This window comes from Hydra viridissima, unplaced genomic scaffold, assembly GCF_058129835.1.
Source record: "Hydra viridissima isolate aposymbiotic clone 2 unplaced genomic scaffold, HvirCarnegie_v1 scaffold_5, whole genome shotgun sequence".
Classification (NCBI taxonomy): Eukaryota; Metazoa; Cnidaria; class Hydrozoa; order Anthoathecata; family Hydridae; genus Hydra; species Hydra viridissima.
Genome location: NW_028324304.1, coordinates 2,946,381 through 2,962,355, shown reverse-complemented (window position 1 = coordinate 2,962,355; position 15,975 = coordinate 2,946,381). Strand labels below are relative to the sequence as shown.

At 27.5% G+C, this 15,975-nt stretch overlaps 1 protein-coding gene across 1 annotated transcript; it reads left to right on the top strand.

Annotated features, from left to right (window-relative positions):
• The first annotated feature begins 131 nt into the window (after positions 1–131).
• On the top strand, positions 132–13,534 carry LOC145188894 (uncharacterized). Its single transcript, XM_090087030.1, has 31 exons — positions 132–824; positions 953–1,033; positions 2,400–2,483; positions 2,719–2,752; positions 3,142–3,224; positions 3,481–3,618; positions 4,071–4,220; positions 4,298–4,612; positions 5,237–5,273; positions 6,137–6,162; positions 6,372–6,437; positions 6,722–6,758; positions 6,847–6,923; positions 7,044–7,098; positions 7,210–7,350; positions 7,468–7,718; positions 7,873–8,034; positions 8,188–8,298; positions 8,436–8,581; positions 8,770–8,908; positions 9,748–9,917; positions 10,014–10,145; positions 10,252–10,522; positions 10,713–10,973; positions 11,119–11,264; positions 11,474–11,692; positions 11,851–12,105; positions 12,183–12,398; positions 12,568–12,724; positions 12,837–12,977; positions 13,125–13,534. Exons 1-31 carry the CDS (start codon positions 801–803, stop codon positions 13,317–13,319), a joined length of 4,320 nt encoding a protein of 1,439 aa, XP_089943156.1. The 5' UTR covers positions 132–800; the 3' UTR covers positions 13,320–13,534.
• Positions 13,535–15,975: the final 2,441 nt, after the last annotated feature.

Below are 15,975 nucleotides of genomic sequence, written 5' to 3'. Positions count from 1 at the left end.
TTTTTAATATCATTTGTTCCTTGGTATTTAATGTTTCTTAGCCAACTCCGACAATCATTTATGTAGGGAAATCGTTGTGCGTGAGGCCATTTTCTTATTTACATTTTTCCTTAGCGACGACGGAAGTTTTTAATTTTATTTTTCCTCAACTCAATTTTTTGTAAAAATGAGGTGTCATATTAATTTATTATATGCTTAAATATTTTAAATCAGCATAAAAATGCCATTCAAATGTTAATGTTTAAATATATTCATTAATTAATATCTGGAAATTGTGTTAGTTGCTATTTGGATGTAAATGTTTTAGGTGCTAATTAAAGTGCATGTTTTTTTGTTTTTTTAAATAAGCATATGAAATTTTTGAAATAGGTTCAAGTAAACTTATGCAAAATGTAAATCCCAGTAATAAAAGGATTTTCCTCGAAAACATGCTTAACATATAGAGTTTGACTCAACAATATGCTTCTCAAATGCTTTTTTTTTTTTAACAAATTATAAGGTAATTTGCTAAATAAAAAAAAAATGCATGTACTAAACATACAATATACAAAAATGTATGTAAAATGTTAGAGGTTGATTTTACTTTTTTAAACAGGTAGTGAATACTAAATTCAGCTTCTACAGTTTATAGTTGGCATAAATCTAGAGCTAAAGATTTAGAGAAAAGTTAATTTAACTTCAGTTTTATGTTCAGTTTCAAGATAATGCTATAATTATACTTTTTTTTTTTTTAGCAAAGTATATTTATGCTCAAAGAGAAGTTTTTTAAGTTGCTTTAAAAAAAAAAAAGTATTTAAAGCATGGATCCATACAGTAACCAAAAGGTAATATTTAGTTTACAGGTTATAAAAGGTATACTTACTATTATTGTATGCATTATTATTCATGATACGGCTTATACACACATATATATTTGTAAATAAAGCTTAAAAATTCACAAAAAACTGTTTAGGAAGAAATTGCTGATGATCAAATTGCTTTTGATGAGAAAAAGCGTTTGAGAATGGAAAAAAGAGAAAGAAGGAGAAAAAGGGTGATTTTTATTTCATTTTTGCCAGCTATGTATGTTTATGTATATAAATATTGTTTATTGAAAATTAAATTTTAAGAAGCCAATAAGAAAGTAAGGTTTAAAATTGTTATCTGTTGTAAAAATTTTAGAGTTAAGAAAAAAGTTTAAGGAAATAGTTGCAAAAGTTGGTAAAAGTGTTTCAGAGCAAAAAAAAAGATAGTTTACTCATAATGATGAATGATATTTGATAAATTGGAACTTTGAAGACTAAATATGTATTTGAATACCAGTTGTTGTTATCTTTTTTGTTTCTTTTTTCCTTCTAAGAATATATTTAGGGGGTTTCAAGTTGTTTCTAATATTACTGAATTAACAGCTTGCAAAGCAGTGGTCTTACTTTAAAATATCAAGTGAGAGTTATTTGCTATTGTTGCATTCTGATAGCTAATGATTAACTTTAAGTCTATTTTCTGTGGTCAACTTTCATAGCATTCTTTTGATGCATTAACCATAACATTCAATCATAAACATAAGTTGTTAGAAAGAGAATTTCAACAGCTCTATGTATCAAACCATGGGCTGACATTATGTGTAGCTGTAAATAAGCTTATGGTTTGCTTTTTTTTTTCATCCTGAACTAATCTTTAAAAAAAACTTATTTTGAAGGAATATATTTTATTTACCATCCAGTTGGTACATTGTTATGCACCTTGTGGACTAAACAGAATGTCACTATCATTTGCAATATGTTCTGCCTTGTTCAACATTGTAACAAATAAATTAATAAGATTAGTCCTCTTTCCTTAAAAGGTCAAGAGGAAGATGTATAGCATCTTCACTGTTTCTTACTGTTTGATTATTTTGAATTAAATTCCTCTTTCAGTTTTAAAAAAGATGGTAAATTAATCAAATTCAAGAATTTTCAGTTTCCTTCATCACTTCTTTTTAATTAGTACCAACTTCCTAACTTTTATATAAATTGTAAATCAAAGCTTTTGTCGCACTTTCCTAGCAATACAAATGAAAACAAAAAAATGGAAAAGAGTTCTAAATAATAAACCTAGGCTGCTATCCAAATTAGGTTTCATTCAATTTAGTTGTTTAAAATGATTAAAAAGTGAATGCATTGACTATCTATGTTGTTAGGAACTACAGAGAGTAAGTATACATACTTTGAATGAGTTTAAAAAGATTGCTATCATTGACATTGGTAAGAAGAAATACTCTCTTTAAAGTATTTAGGTTTGGGAAAAGATATTCATAAATTCACAAGAAAAATTTTAAAGAGACTTATTTTTATTGAAATGTAACTCAATCTTACTTTGATGCTTAAACTTAAGAATTTAATCTCTCCTATCATACTGAAGAAATTTTAATTAATTTCAAGGATGAAGGGTTATCACCAGAAGAGCTATTAGAAAAAGAAAAAAGAAGACAGGAAAAAAAAGAAGAGAAAAGAGCTGAAAAAAGGGTACATTAGATTTCTGTTTTCAAAATAAAGTTTAAATCAAAAGTAAGAACTTTGTATCATTCAAAAATTTTTTAATCATTAAATACTAGAGAAGGATATTTGTATCATTTGAAATACTAGAGAGGGATTATTACTTTGAATTTTTCAAAAAGTTGTCTGTAACTTGCATTTGTAAATTTATTTTTATTTTTTCATATAGTTTAAGCATTTCTTTAAAATTATTATATTCATTTAGAGAGCCAAAGGGGATATTGATTTAGAAAGAGGAGGTAATTTAAGTTGCACTGCTTGTATTTATAATAATTGACCTTGTTTGAAAACCATTCAAAAGCTCTTCTTTTTTAATTTTTGTGTAAATTGTGTTGTTCTATCCATCACTACATGTGTCTTGTGTTTTTTAACAAATTTGCTGTATGTAGCCATAAACCTTGGATGAAGTTTTTAATGGATCTTAAAGATTTTTTTTTTGTTTTCTTTTATGTTCATAATTCTAGTTTATCAAACTGTTACATTACATTTATCGTTATTTTTTACAATTCTATTTTGTTATAAAAATGATCTTTAATTGATTATGCAATTTCTAATAGCAATTATTGATATATGATAATGATAAGTAAGGCAAAAAAAAAAAAAAATTTATATTTATTTTGATTTTAAGCGAGTCTTATTAGGAAAGATTCTGACTTAAAAGAAGTCATTGTTGTTCAAATCCCTGCAAAACCAGATCAGATAGTATCTCAAGTATGGATTGGTTATTATTATAGTACCTTTTTTTTTAAAGACTAAAAAATAGCACATTTTTATCAGCATTTTTTTTTTTCAAAATTGTTTAATTTTATGTATTATTATTGATTAAGTTTAAATAAGATTATATTTTTACATTTGTTTAAGAAGTAAAAATTTAAATAAAAAATTTCAAAAAGTATTTTTGTTTACTATGCATACATACAAATGTGCTTACAATGTCATGTTTAAAATATTATTTTAACTTTTTTAGGTTTCTATTGACATCCCTGAAATTAGTGAAGTTAGTTTGGAAAAAAAAATTGATCAGCCTTTAACAGAAAAAAATGTCATATTAGAAGAAAGACTTGCCAAGAAGCATGCTCTCAAAGAAAAGCTGAAAAGAGAGACAGTAAGATATCATGAAATTACCTTTTTTAATCTATGTTATTATATTTTAAATTAAGAAAAATTATTGGTTTAAAATATAATAACATACTTTTACATAAAATTTTTCTCTTTACTTTTTTCTGCTACAAATACTCATTGATATTTCTTATGCTCATAATTAGCAAAAAAACTAGAAAAGCATTAAATGGTTGATTAACCTAGTTAGAATTATTTTCAGATTACTCAGCTTATTACAACAGTTGTAAACAAAACCTATAATCCTATGAAAATCTTTTCATTTTGGTATAAAATCTTGAATTTAAAAGTAAAAAAAAAACATGTATTTTTAGTAAAAGAAATTAGTCAAAGAAAAAAAAGCCTGTTAAGTCATGCAGATTAATATTAAAAAAAACAACTAAAGAAACATGCACAAAAAGCTCACTTTCAAATGGATGATTATGTTTTTTATTTTAGGAAAATCCTGGTTCTCGTTCATCCACCCCAGAGCAAACAAACTTTACAGAAAATGTTTCTGTTGCTCTTTCTATAAATGAGAGTCCAAGAAGTTCAGAGGAACGATTGGCTAAGAAGAAAGCTCTTCGAGAAAGATTAACAAAGAAAGCTGTATGCAATAATTTTGAATTTTTTTTTTCCACAATTTCAAAATTTTTTTTGCTTTATAATTTATTTCTTTTCAATAGGATAATATGAAAATTGATATATCTGAGGAAATACCAACAACACAGCTTGTAAGTTCTCCTCAGCCAGAAACTTCTCAGGTTGACATTAAAGACTCTTTTCAATCAAACTCTATACCACTGCTGGATTTTAAAGGTATTGAGACATCAGAAGGTGTTAATGAACCACATCAATCTCCTAGTAAAAATAACAATATACAAGAGCGAATCTCTATGAAAAAAGCTTTAAAAGAAAAAATTAGTCAGAAACATGGATTAGAAGATAATCAAACAGACTCCAAAGATAAGGTCAAAAAACGAGTGACTATAAATGAAGAGGTATTTAACTAAATCACTTACATAGAAATTAACAGTGGTGAATGATTATTGTCTATAAAAGTAATGTAGGTAAGATTTGTAGGATGAAATTATATTTGACCAACAAATAACCTCAAGTCACCAATCAAACACTGTCTAATAGAAAGATTATATTTTAATTTCTAAACATTTATCTTCATTTTCATATCACATAATAGTATTTAAAAATCAATATTCAGATACAATCTTAATATTCGACAGTTTTTGTTAGGTGATTAGTTGTTATTTCAACCCCTGCTTTGGTTCAGGATGTTAATTTAACTCCTGCTTTAAAATATTCAGTTTTATAAAATCAAACCTTTATGTATATTTTATAAATATGCATAAAGGTTTGATTTCAACTATATCTAACTGTAAAGTTTCGTATGCATATAAATTGCTCAAATTAAAAGACAAAATAGCCGCAATATAAAGCTTTCAAAAGTTATTTCTCAATAAGAAACAGTTATGTTCTCTTGTCAAATTTGGTCACCATGGGATAAGAGGCCTGTTAACCCTCAATATGTTATAAATTTAACTTTTTTTTTAAAAGTAGTTTTATTTTGCATTAAAATTTCATTAGTTTCAATTTATTTACTTTTTTAGGAAAATCAAACAGAGATAATTCACAATGAGGAGAAAGGTAAAGTATTTGTTCTATTGCTGTAAACTCAAAAAGCATTGTGATAATGTATGAGATGTTTAACATTGAATATTTCAGATAAATTAATGAATCAGACGTTTCACAAACACACATATAAGTAGCTTGGTTTTAATTTAATTGATGTTTAAGTTCAGTCTCAACTTTTTTTATTGGTATCAGAAGCTTTATTGTCTTTGTCCAAATGTAAAACAAGTTAATGAGTAATTTTTAAATAAAAGTTTTTTTATCATTTACTATCTCAATTAAAACTATTACTTTACAAATTACCATAGGTTTGTATATTAAAGAAAATCAAGATTATGCACAGTGACATCAATAAAAAGTAGAATTGGAGAAAACAACAAACTTTGATAACTATGGGAAATTTCCCAAGGTTTTTCCAACAATGAATTATAAACTATTCTTTAAAGTTAAAAATAGAGGATTAACTTACAAATTAAGATAAACAGTACACATTGAATGTAATGCTAAGTTTGCCATTATCTTAAGTCCATGGCTCAGTCCTTCTTGATACTTTTACTGTATCCATACTTAATCCTTTTTAAACCTTAAATTTTCCTTTTAAAGATTAAAATGTTTTTTAAAAGTAAAGTCCTTCTACTACACCTTGTTAACTGACACCAATTTATTTACATTTTTTTTATGATTTTAAAACATTTTCATAATTTGAAAAACTTAAAAAGAAGAAAATGTTATATATATATATTTTCTTCTTAAGAGCTATAACATTTGTATATATGAGTTATAGTTTCTTTTTTAATATTAACTATACATTTCTTATAATTTTAAAAATTTTTCAGGAATCTTTCTTTGTTGTTTATATTATTTTGCTTTTCTTTAAGATAATGAACCAAATGAACATTCTAAAGTAAGTTTGATCAAATGAAAATTACTTCATTTCATGATGATGAGTGTTTTTGCATTTATAAAACAATGATAAAATCATTTAACTGTTATATCCAATATGCATCACTATTTAAAAAGATTGTTAAAATTTCCAAGCCATTTTAGTATCAAAATCTACTAGTATAATTTGACAAAAAGAAAAAGTAATATCTGATTTCTAAATTTCATTAGCCATCATATGGAAGCCAAGATTTATCAGCACGTTTGTTGATTATGCAAGAGAAAAAGAAGCAAAAGGTAGATAGTTTAAAATGAATAAATGCAAAATGAATGTATGAAATGCTACTTTTTCTAATGGTGAATACTTACCAAGACTTTTTTTATTGAACTTGTATGTTTTTTTGGTATGTGCTATCTTGAATAGCCATTCCATGTGCTATATTGAAGTACCCTTAAGTACCTTTGGTTATCACTTGAGGTAGGATTAAGATTAGTTTTCAAAATTGAATTTACTTAAGTGGTATTCTCTTATGTATACATAAATGGTGTATGTACATATCAATTTATTAATTCTTTACTAGGAAAATTCCAGTTCACATATAAACTTGAATGGTGCAGGTATTTTTAAAAAACTATTTACAACCAATTTAGTAGTTTCTGTGTTTTTTGTCTGTAATTTTACAAGTTTTCTTTTTTGTAATTTAAGCCAAACTTGAGCTGAATAGATCTGAGCAGAATGTTCTTGAACAGATCATTCCTGAGAATGCTGCTGATTTATTGGAAGTAAGTTAATTCCAGTCAATTTAGGCTCAATATTTTTTACTTGAGTTCATTGTAAATTAATTTTTCAGATATGGATAAAATGTTTTGATAAATAGTTTCTGCTACTTTCTCCAAACACAGAGCCAACCATTACAAGAAGACGAAAAAAAAGAAGATGATGAAGATAAACTGACTGGTAAGTTAAGATTGGTTTTGTAATGTTGTTAATATAAAAATTATTTTTTCATTTAATTATTAGCTTTCTTCACATTTATAAATAGTATTAATATTTATTATTATTATTTAGAACGCAAGATTAGTTTGGCTCCTTTACCAGATGAAGGAGATCTTCCTTGGGCAATGTATAAAGATATCATTAACAGTAATGAAGAAGAAGATGATGATCAAGAAATAGCTGAAGAGTCAGAATCAGATGATGATAAATATAGTACTTTTTTTTACAACTTTAGTTTTAAATCACAGTTTTTTTGAAATAAGTTATTGTTATACAACAAGATTATATGTTTGCTTTAAAAATGTTACTTATTATGTGCATTCTTTACAGATCCATCAGTGAATAAAGGTTTAACAGATCTCTATGATGTGTTGGGTTCAATGGACTCAAAAGAAAGTCAACTAAATATGAAAACACAACATCTTTTCCAGTCAGATCAACAAAAACAGCACCTTGAGCAAATTCAAGAATTAAAGCAAGGGTTAGCTGAGGAGGAGATAAAGGTTTATCTTGATGAATTTGAACAGCGCATTGAGCAGGAGATACTGATGATTGGGAATATTTCCCTGAAAGATATTCAGGTGTGTTTTCTTCATAAAACCAAAACTTGGGTTTCATTCCTACTTGCCACCCTTTCACTTTTCATGCAGCTGTATCTTTTTTTAAAACAATTTATTTTGTTTTGAGTTGTGCTTTATTTACTTTAGTAATTTCAATTACAAATATTTTTTTAAGGAGGAAGAGTCAAGGTTGAGAGAAGAACACATTACATTCCAGCAACAGCAAGCAAAAGTTCAAAAACAGAGACAACAAGAAATTATGCAAGCAATGGAGCGTGCAAAGAAATTTGTCATGAACAAATATAAAGAAAAACAAAGAGAAATACGAATGCGAGAGGTAAATCTTCAGTTAAAAAATCATTAAGTATATAAATCATTAAGTACATAAAGTATAATAAAGCAGGTTTCTCAGTTTATTTACTTACTTTATGTTATTTTTTGTTCTAATTTACTTGGATTGCTAAATTTATTGCTACTAATTACTTTTAAGGAACATCTGATGCAGAAGGATCGCAGTTATAAAGATGAAATTCATCGTGCCTTTAGGCGCTCAGAAAGTCAGCTTTGTAAAGCACTGAAAAGAAGAAAAGCTGAAGTGAAGGTAGACTTATTATGAAAGTTAAAAACAAGCATTTAATCTTGATTTCTAAAGATTTTGTATTATGTATTATATACTCCTTTATTTGGTGATTTATTCAATAGTTGTAGATTGAAGTTTTTAAGATATGCAACCTTTAGACGATGTATGGTGACCTCACTTTTGCAGATGGTCAGTATGGTGGTAGTAAAGGTCGCAGGTGGAAAATAGACTGGGATCAAGCTCCACAGCCCATTCAAATTCGGTTAAAGTGTTTAAGAGGTGTTAAAGATAAATTGCCATGTAGGTTATCTAAACTTATTTTTGTATACAAGTAAGAATAGAAGTTTAGTTTTTAAAATGCCAATGCTCTTTAAATTTACTTTTATGTTACTGATAATCAATTTGGTAGAGTATTTAGTTATGTGATATTTTATAGTTATAATTTAAGTGAGATTCTTTAACTTATAATTTTTTTAACTTAACTAAAGGTAGCCGCTATGTTTTAATGGTATCGTTATACAATCGTCTTGGAGGAAATGTCATGAAATGGTCTAATTTAAAAGGGCAGCAATGGGGAGGAGCAACATTGCCCATCTTTCATGGTGGAGAATTCTTCAATACTGAGATGAAGGTATCAAAAAATATTTGTTGAAATTTCTTGTTTTAAACTTTTTTTTTACATCAAAGTTATAATTTAAATTTTATATCAATATTTGATTAACAAATATTTTCTCATCAAATGTTTCATTATTAAATGTATGTAATTAATAATTGTGTAAAAATGACATTTTGTATATATATATATATATATATATATATATATATATATATATAAAAATAGTTATGAACTTGTTTACTAGAGGCCACTGATATAAGAAATAAGGTAAATATGAGTCCTTCCAAAATAAAATCATAAAGTCAGTGACTTGAAGTATGTGCTTATGTGAGAATCTTGAAGTATGTGCTTATGTGACAATCAAATCCAAGCAATAAGGACATGCTTCAATATTTCAAAAATATTTCAATACGCAAATTTGTTATTTTCAAATGCTTTTTTATTCTGAACATAAAGAACATCTATTTAATGTTTGCAATATCTTTTTTAATAATTTGAATTAATCCCAGTTTTTATCAATGCCTCAACTAATACCATACATAATAAACTAGCTTTATTCATTTTTAATAAACTAGCTTTATTCAAATTTTAAAACATTTTTTAAGTTTCAATTCAAATGTGAAGTGTTAATAGTGTAGTATATAAAGTGAATTATCAATAGTCCAATGAATCAATAGCCTTTTACTATTACAAAGTTTGTATAATTTTTGAAAACATTTCAAAACAATATCTAAATTTTTAGATATATAACTTAATTTTTTAAACAAAATCTTTTCTATTCACTGATTTAATGATTGGTAATTCTTTTTTCTTATTTTATAAAGTTAGTTGGTATTTTAATACGTTTCTTCCAGGTTGATCAAAGTGTTTTTACAGTCTGCCCATCTCGCCCTGATATTCGTCCAGGCATGATACTTGTTTTTGAAGTATTCATTTTAAGAGGTCCAGTAACTCCAATTGATAAAGTTGTAGGATGGGGATGCTTTCCAGTGTGTGATGCTGAGTTTAATGTTGTTGAAGGAAAGTATGTTATTTGTATTGTAAATTATTATAATTATTGTAAAAAAGACACACATTATATAAAAATTAAAATGTATATAAATATAAAAAATTCTCTTAGATATAAAGCTCCATTGTTGCGAGGAAATATGGATCCTGGAATTGACAAGTTTGAAGTTATTGAAAAGCTTATGGCAGATGACTTAGAAAATTGGTTGTGTAATTTCTATTTTGAAATTATCAAGTTACCAAGGTACTATGATAGCTGACTTGTTTTGTTTTTTTTTATTTAAAATTGGTTTTTACTGTGGTTGTTACTTATTATTAGTAATGCCCTTGAAAATGTTACAACTTTATAGGTATATGGCTGGCCAAAAGGAGTATGAAGTTGAGCTTCAGTTTACTTCTGGGCTTTTAGGTGCACCCGTTCGTACTCTAGCTGAAGAAGAAAATATTGATGGGGAGAAGCTGATATTTGGTTCCAGATCCGAAGTGAATTTTCCAGGAAATTCTCATTTAAGTGTAAGAGCTGTAAGTGCTGCTAGTTCTGGTAACAATAGCACTGAAAAGCCAAGTTATTTACATGTTGATGAGGAGAAAGAAAGTGCAAGTGGAAGCTCAGGACACAAAGTATCAATTTTTTATTTATTTTATTAAAAACTTTTTTCTGGAACTATTTTTACACTCTTTTTCTTTTTTTACAATTTCTAATAAATATTTTTTTTTTTTTATCATGTTAAAATAGTATTATTTTTTTAACAGTGTTACTTTAATTTTTTTTATGATAATAGTTTGAGGTTTTATTTTTTATTTTCTAAAGGGATCTTCTATTCACTTTGGCTCACAGTTACAAATGAAACGAGCAGAATATCTTTCTACCGACCTTAAAAAACGTAAACAATCAAAAGATTTACAATTAATTCAGCCTTTTACAAGTGTAACTGCCTCAAGAAAACTGGTAGAAGAAAAAGGGCTTCAGTTATCAGATGATAGTGATTCAGATTATGAGAGTGACTTTAATGTTGTGAAAAAAGATGATGGGTTTAAACCAGTGAAAGGGCAACCAGGAATGTTTTATAAGGTAGCTATCAAGAGTTTTATTTTGATAATTATTGCGAAAAAACAGTGTTCCTCAGATATGATTGTAGTTTATAATTTTTGAATAAATAATTGTTACAGCAAAGATATTAGAATTGAAAAAATGTCTAAGAATTTTAAAACTCCAGGTTCATCACAATACACCTTCAGAAGTTTATGCACAGCGAATGTATACTATGGTTCCTAAAACACCTGTGATAACTGAACATTTTCGAGCAAAAAAAAAGAAGCTAACGCATCTTGAAGAACTGAACACATATTCTTTTTCTGTCAAGTAAAATTTTATTTGCTTAGAACATTTTTTTAACTTTAATGTGAAGAATTATTAAAAGATTTGATTATTGACATATTGAATAATAAATAACAGGATTTTGAACGAACTTATGTAATAAGTTGAACTGTGTAATAAGTTGTTTCATAATTGTCAAAATGCTACAATGAATTTATTTCCAATTTCTTGATAGACTGATTTTCAATCTTTAGACTTCCTTTCTCGACCAAAGGTCATATAGAGCACAGAAGTGCAAAGAAGATACAGTATATGGGGCGCATGCTATTAACAGAGCTTGGTATCTCACAAGTCAAAAGTAGAGAGTTCTGGTCGATGATTTTTATGCTATTGATTTGTTACTGGATACGAATGTACTGTCATTATATCGGACAGTGGATGGGTCTTTTGGGATTTCTAGTTCCTTTAAATAAGTAACTATCTTTTTTACTAGAATTAAAAAAACAAAGAGGAATTTTTTGATTATTGATTTATAAATATATTTAGGTGTAACAAAAGTAAACATTCATACACCACTATTTGTTTTTAAAATTGTTTTCTTGTTACTTTGTATTGTATTTATTCTATTTAGATTTGAATTTCTGCCACACACTGTCAATTTGAATTATCAAAATACATTGTTGCGCACTCGCGAAGAAATTGCTTTAATTGTGATTGGACCATTTACAAACATCATTTTGTTTATTTTAATGATACTAATATCTGCATTTGTTCAAATATTGTTTGAAAGATTTCCAAATATTTTCTCCAGATTTATAATGGCTTACGGGATTCATTGCATAATGGACCCGATTTGGATTCTTATCACAGACAGCGCTTTAGGAAGGTACAGGTTTATGATATTATCATTTAAGTAAAAAGATTTTATTTGTATTTTTTTGATAATACTGTCACTATTTTTAGGTTTCGCAATCTTGGTGGCGATATTCCAATTGGTGATGCTTTTAAGTTGTATTGGCACTTTGATCGATTTTATAATAATGATAACGTCACTTTGTTTATTAGTATAGCTCTGACATCTTTCTTGTATTTTGTCACAATGTTTTGCGCTTGCTCTTTGCTGTACATGTATTTTTTGCGTCTTCATAATAATGGTAGACTAATGGATGTATATTGGAGGTATAGATAAAGATATCAGTATTTCAAAACATCTTTTTATTTTAATTTTAAATTATTTATAGTCTAAGTTTATTTAAATCAGAATAAAGATATGAAATTATTTTTTGTAGTTTTCTGTGTTAGTTTTTTTTTTTTATTTTTTAAATTTAATTTTCATTGAAAAACTTAGGCTGCAATACAAAGAAGAAGCGTTCTTCATCCCTCATGATTTAGAAATCTCAAATGAAGAATTGAGTTATGTGTGTAGAAAAGCTGAGCAGTGGAGGGGAGAAGAGGGAGAGAGAAGGAAAACCGCAGTTTACGACTATGTTTGGGAAGAAGAGGAGGTTCGTATTAATAGGTTTTTTTAAACTTAACGTTAACAAAATGTATTCGCCGCTTTGAATAAAAGTAGTTTAAATACTAGTTATATGCACAATTAAAGGCTTTATTGTTTAGGTCGGTGATTGGCATGAGGAGGGTAAGAAAACAGGTATGAAAGAGATTACAACACATGTGTCTATTCACACCCTTCATCTTGATGGTTTAAGAGAATTGTATAGACACTTTTTAAAACTTCCTGACGGTGCTATAATAGAGGTATGATGACCTAAGATTAATTACAAGTATATGCTTTTAAAAATGTTTGGTAAAAACGTAACCACTTGTTGCAGCTGCTGTACATTTTGACCTAATTTTACATTATCCTTATATTCAGTTTGTTTTTTTGTTTTTTTTCTTTGTTAGGTTTTTGGTGAAATGAATATACCCGGACTAGATGACGGTTTAAAAGAAGCACTAATAAAAAAGACCACATTTCAGTCGATGGAGTTACCTAAAAAACGTCCTGTATCTCGTACAAACTCACGTTCTTCGGTGGGAAAAGAAAGGCCATCTCAGCAAAACCGATCAAACTTTCTTAGTGTTCAAGGAATTGCTTGAAACTAGTGTTCAACCCATATATTTTTTTAGATATATTTTGTAATATTTGGAATCTCTTAAATCTAAATCTATTATTTAAGTTACAGTTTTTAACGAACATGACTAAATACATGTTGTATGTAAATAAATATATATAATATCTAGAACTTTATTTTGAAAGTTATCAATCTTTTGTACATAAAATGTAAATTCAAAATATATGCACTTAAAAAGGCGACCATAATATGTTACTTGCAAGCACACCAAGTGCCGGAATCTAAAAACAGTAAATGACTAACAGAAAAAGTCAGGTTCAGAGTTCTACATTATTTATTTCTAATTAACATTAACTCAAGTTGAATTATTTGCACATGTTAGATACAAATAATTTGGTGGCAGTTTTATCAGTAATATTAGTTGTAGTTATAATTAATGCGGGCTTCCGATAGTAAAAGATTTTTTGTAATAGCTGATAACTGGTGTCACTCAAGTCAAATCCACGACAATGCTATCAGTTATGCTTTTATAATTCTTTATCACGAAAAATGGTAGGAATAAGTAAAAATGAGAAAAATTTTCTTTTTTTGTTTCATTGTTTATTTTGAGATGAAGGGAGAATTTTTCTCATTTTGAAAAGTAACTTCTTTGAGAATGGTTTGTGAAATATTTTACAACAAATTTTTAGTGAGACATACTGTGTGTTTTAATAACGAATTTTTTTCCCGAAAATTTTGATAGAAAATTTGAGCAGACACTTCTCTTTAAAAATAAATTTCTCTTAGTTGATTTTGTGTAAAAAAAAGTTACATTTAATATAGAAAAAAGCAACTAAAGAAAACATTTTACTGCAAAAAAGAAATGAAAATATTAACGGGTATTGTTTTATTTATTCATTTTCAGCAGAGTTTACTTTTAAGCAGGAAAACTTAAAAAAACTGCAACTTGAAGTTGTTGATGGTAATGCTGAGACTTAAAAAAATCTACTTGCTTTCATCAAAAGCACTTTTGCCTCTTCTAAATCAGTTTGAAAATCACTGATGTTCTACAGAGGTTTTTGCATAGCAAATACTGGATCATCGTTTAAACAAAATTCCAACGTGTTTGAACAGGTTTAATTATTTTAAAATAGCTTAAATTCTCAGATTCCGACTCATTGCTAAATGGCTTGGCTTCTTTTTGAACCATCTGCTTACAAAGTATTGATTTATGGCAGCTTGAAGCAAGAACTTTTCAGCAAATTAATAGCAGATTCAATTTATGGAACAGAGTTAATGGAATTCTAGATGACAAACTGAAATTGATGATCGATACAAAAGATGGCAATATTTATTGGTCCACGATTTTTAGTTGCATTTTGTATGTTTTCTGCTGCATCATGAATAATTATGATTTGATGATCCCAATCTACTCCAAGAATTTCAGCAATTTGCCTAATAAAAAAGACCCATTTCACAATAATTCAAAACACTTTGAATTACTCTCAGTTGTCATTCTGTGTAAGAGTTACTCATTTTTAAGGAATAATACGGAGTAAGTGGTTTTTGCAGTCAATAATTGTTAATATTAACATCTATAATATCAAATTTAATAAAAGCCTTAACGATTGTTATACAGAGGTAATGAAGGTAATTACATTAGTTAATTGCTAAAATCTATTTCTCTGAATAATTAAACTTTTCATCAAAAACAAGAATCTTGTTTTGTAAAGTTGTACTAAGTATGAATAACTAATAGCTTTTCTACAAATGGAAAAATAGCATAAGAGAATTCAACTAAAAAAAAGCTGGGAAATAAATAAAATAAAAAATAGACTTTCTCCTCGCTTTAACTTTTATATAAATTTTCTTCTTGCCTTAATTTTTGCAAATTCATTTAATACTTTATCTGTATTAATTTGATTAATATTTTTCTTTATATACAAAATCTCCATATCATCAAATCTATTTTCTCCCATAGTTCTCCTAATGTAATTTTTCACACGTTTCATAAAAGAAAAAAATCTTTCTCCTAATGCATTTAGATACTGGACTTTTTCTAAAGAATTTCAATAATATCTCAACATTTGGAAATCTAGATAACATTTCTTTTGCGGCCTGATGGAATTCTGTTATCTTTTTTATTGGATTCTTATTTTTTCTTCAGAAACAACGAAAACTGTTCAATTTATTCTATGAATATATCAACATCAATATCATATTAACAAATAACAATTTAAAAATTGAACGCAATAATTTAAAAAAGTACTTTAACAATACAATAGGCCTTTTTTGGGTCGCCATAAAAACTCGGGACCCCTGCAACCACTTTATCCGCTTAACGATTAATTCATCACTGCTTGCATTCGAAACTTTGATTCGAAAAGTGAATTTTAAGAATAAAATTATTTCTGAGATTAGACAAGATTTCATCTTATTTTAATATTCCGAGACATTGAGAAGAAAAGCAGACGCGTACTTCTGACATATAATGTATAAAGCCCAAAGTCTGTATGTGTGTATGTGGTAGTGTTCCTTATACAAATCCACAGTTTTGAACTGATCCTCACCAAATTTTTCAGACAGGTCTAATTTTTCCCTGGGAAGGTTTTGGACCAGGTTTGGACCATCCCGGACTCCATGTTCAGGGTATTTGTGGCTGGGACCACATTCAAACCCCTCCAACCACTCCTTGCCCAGGC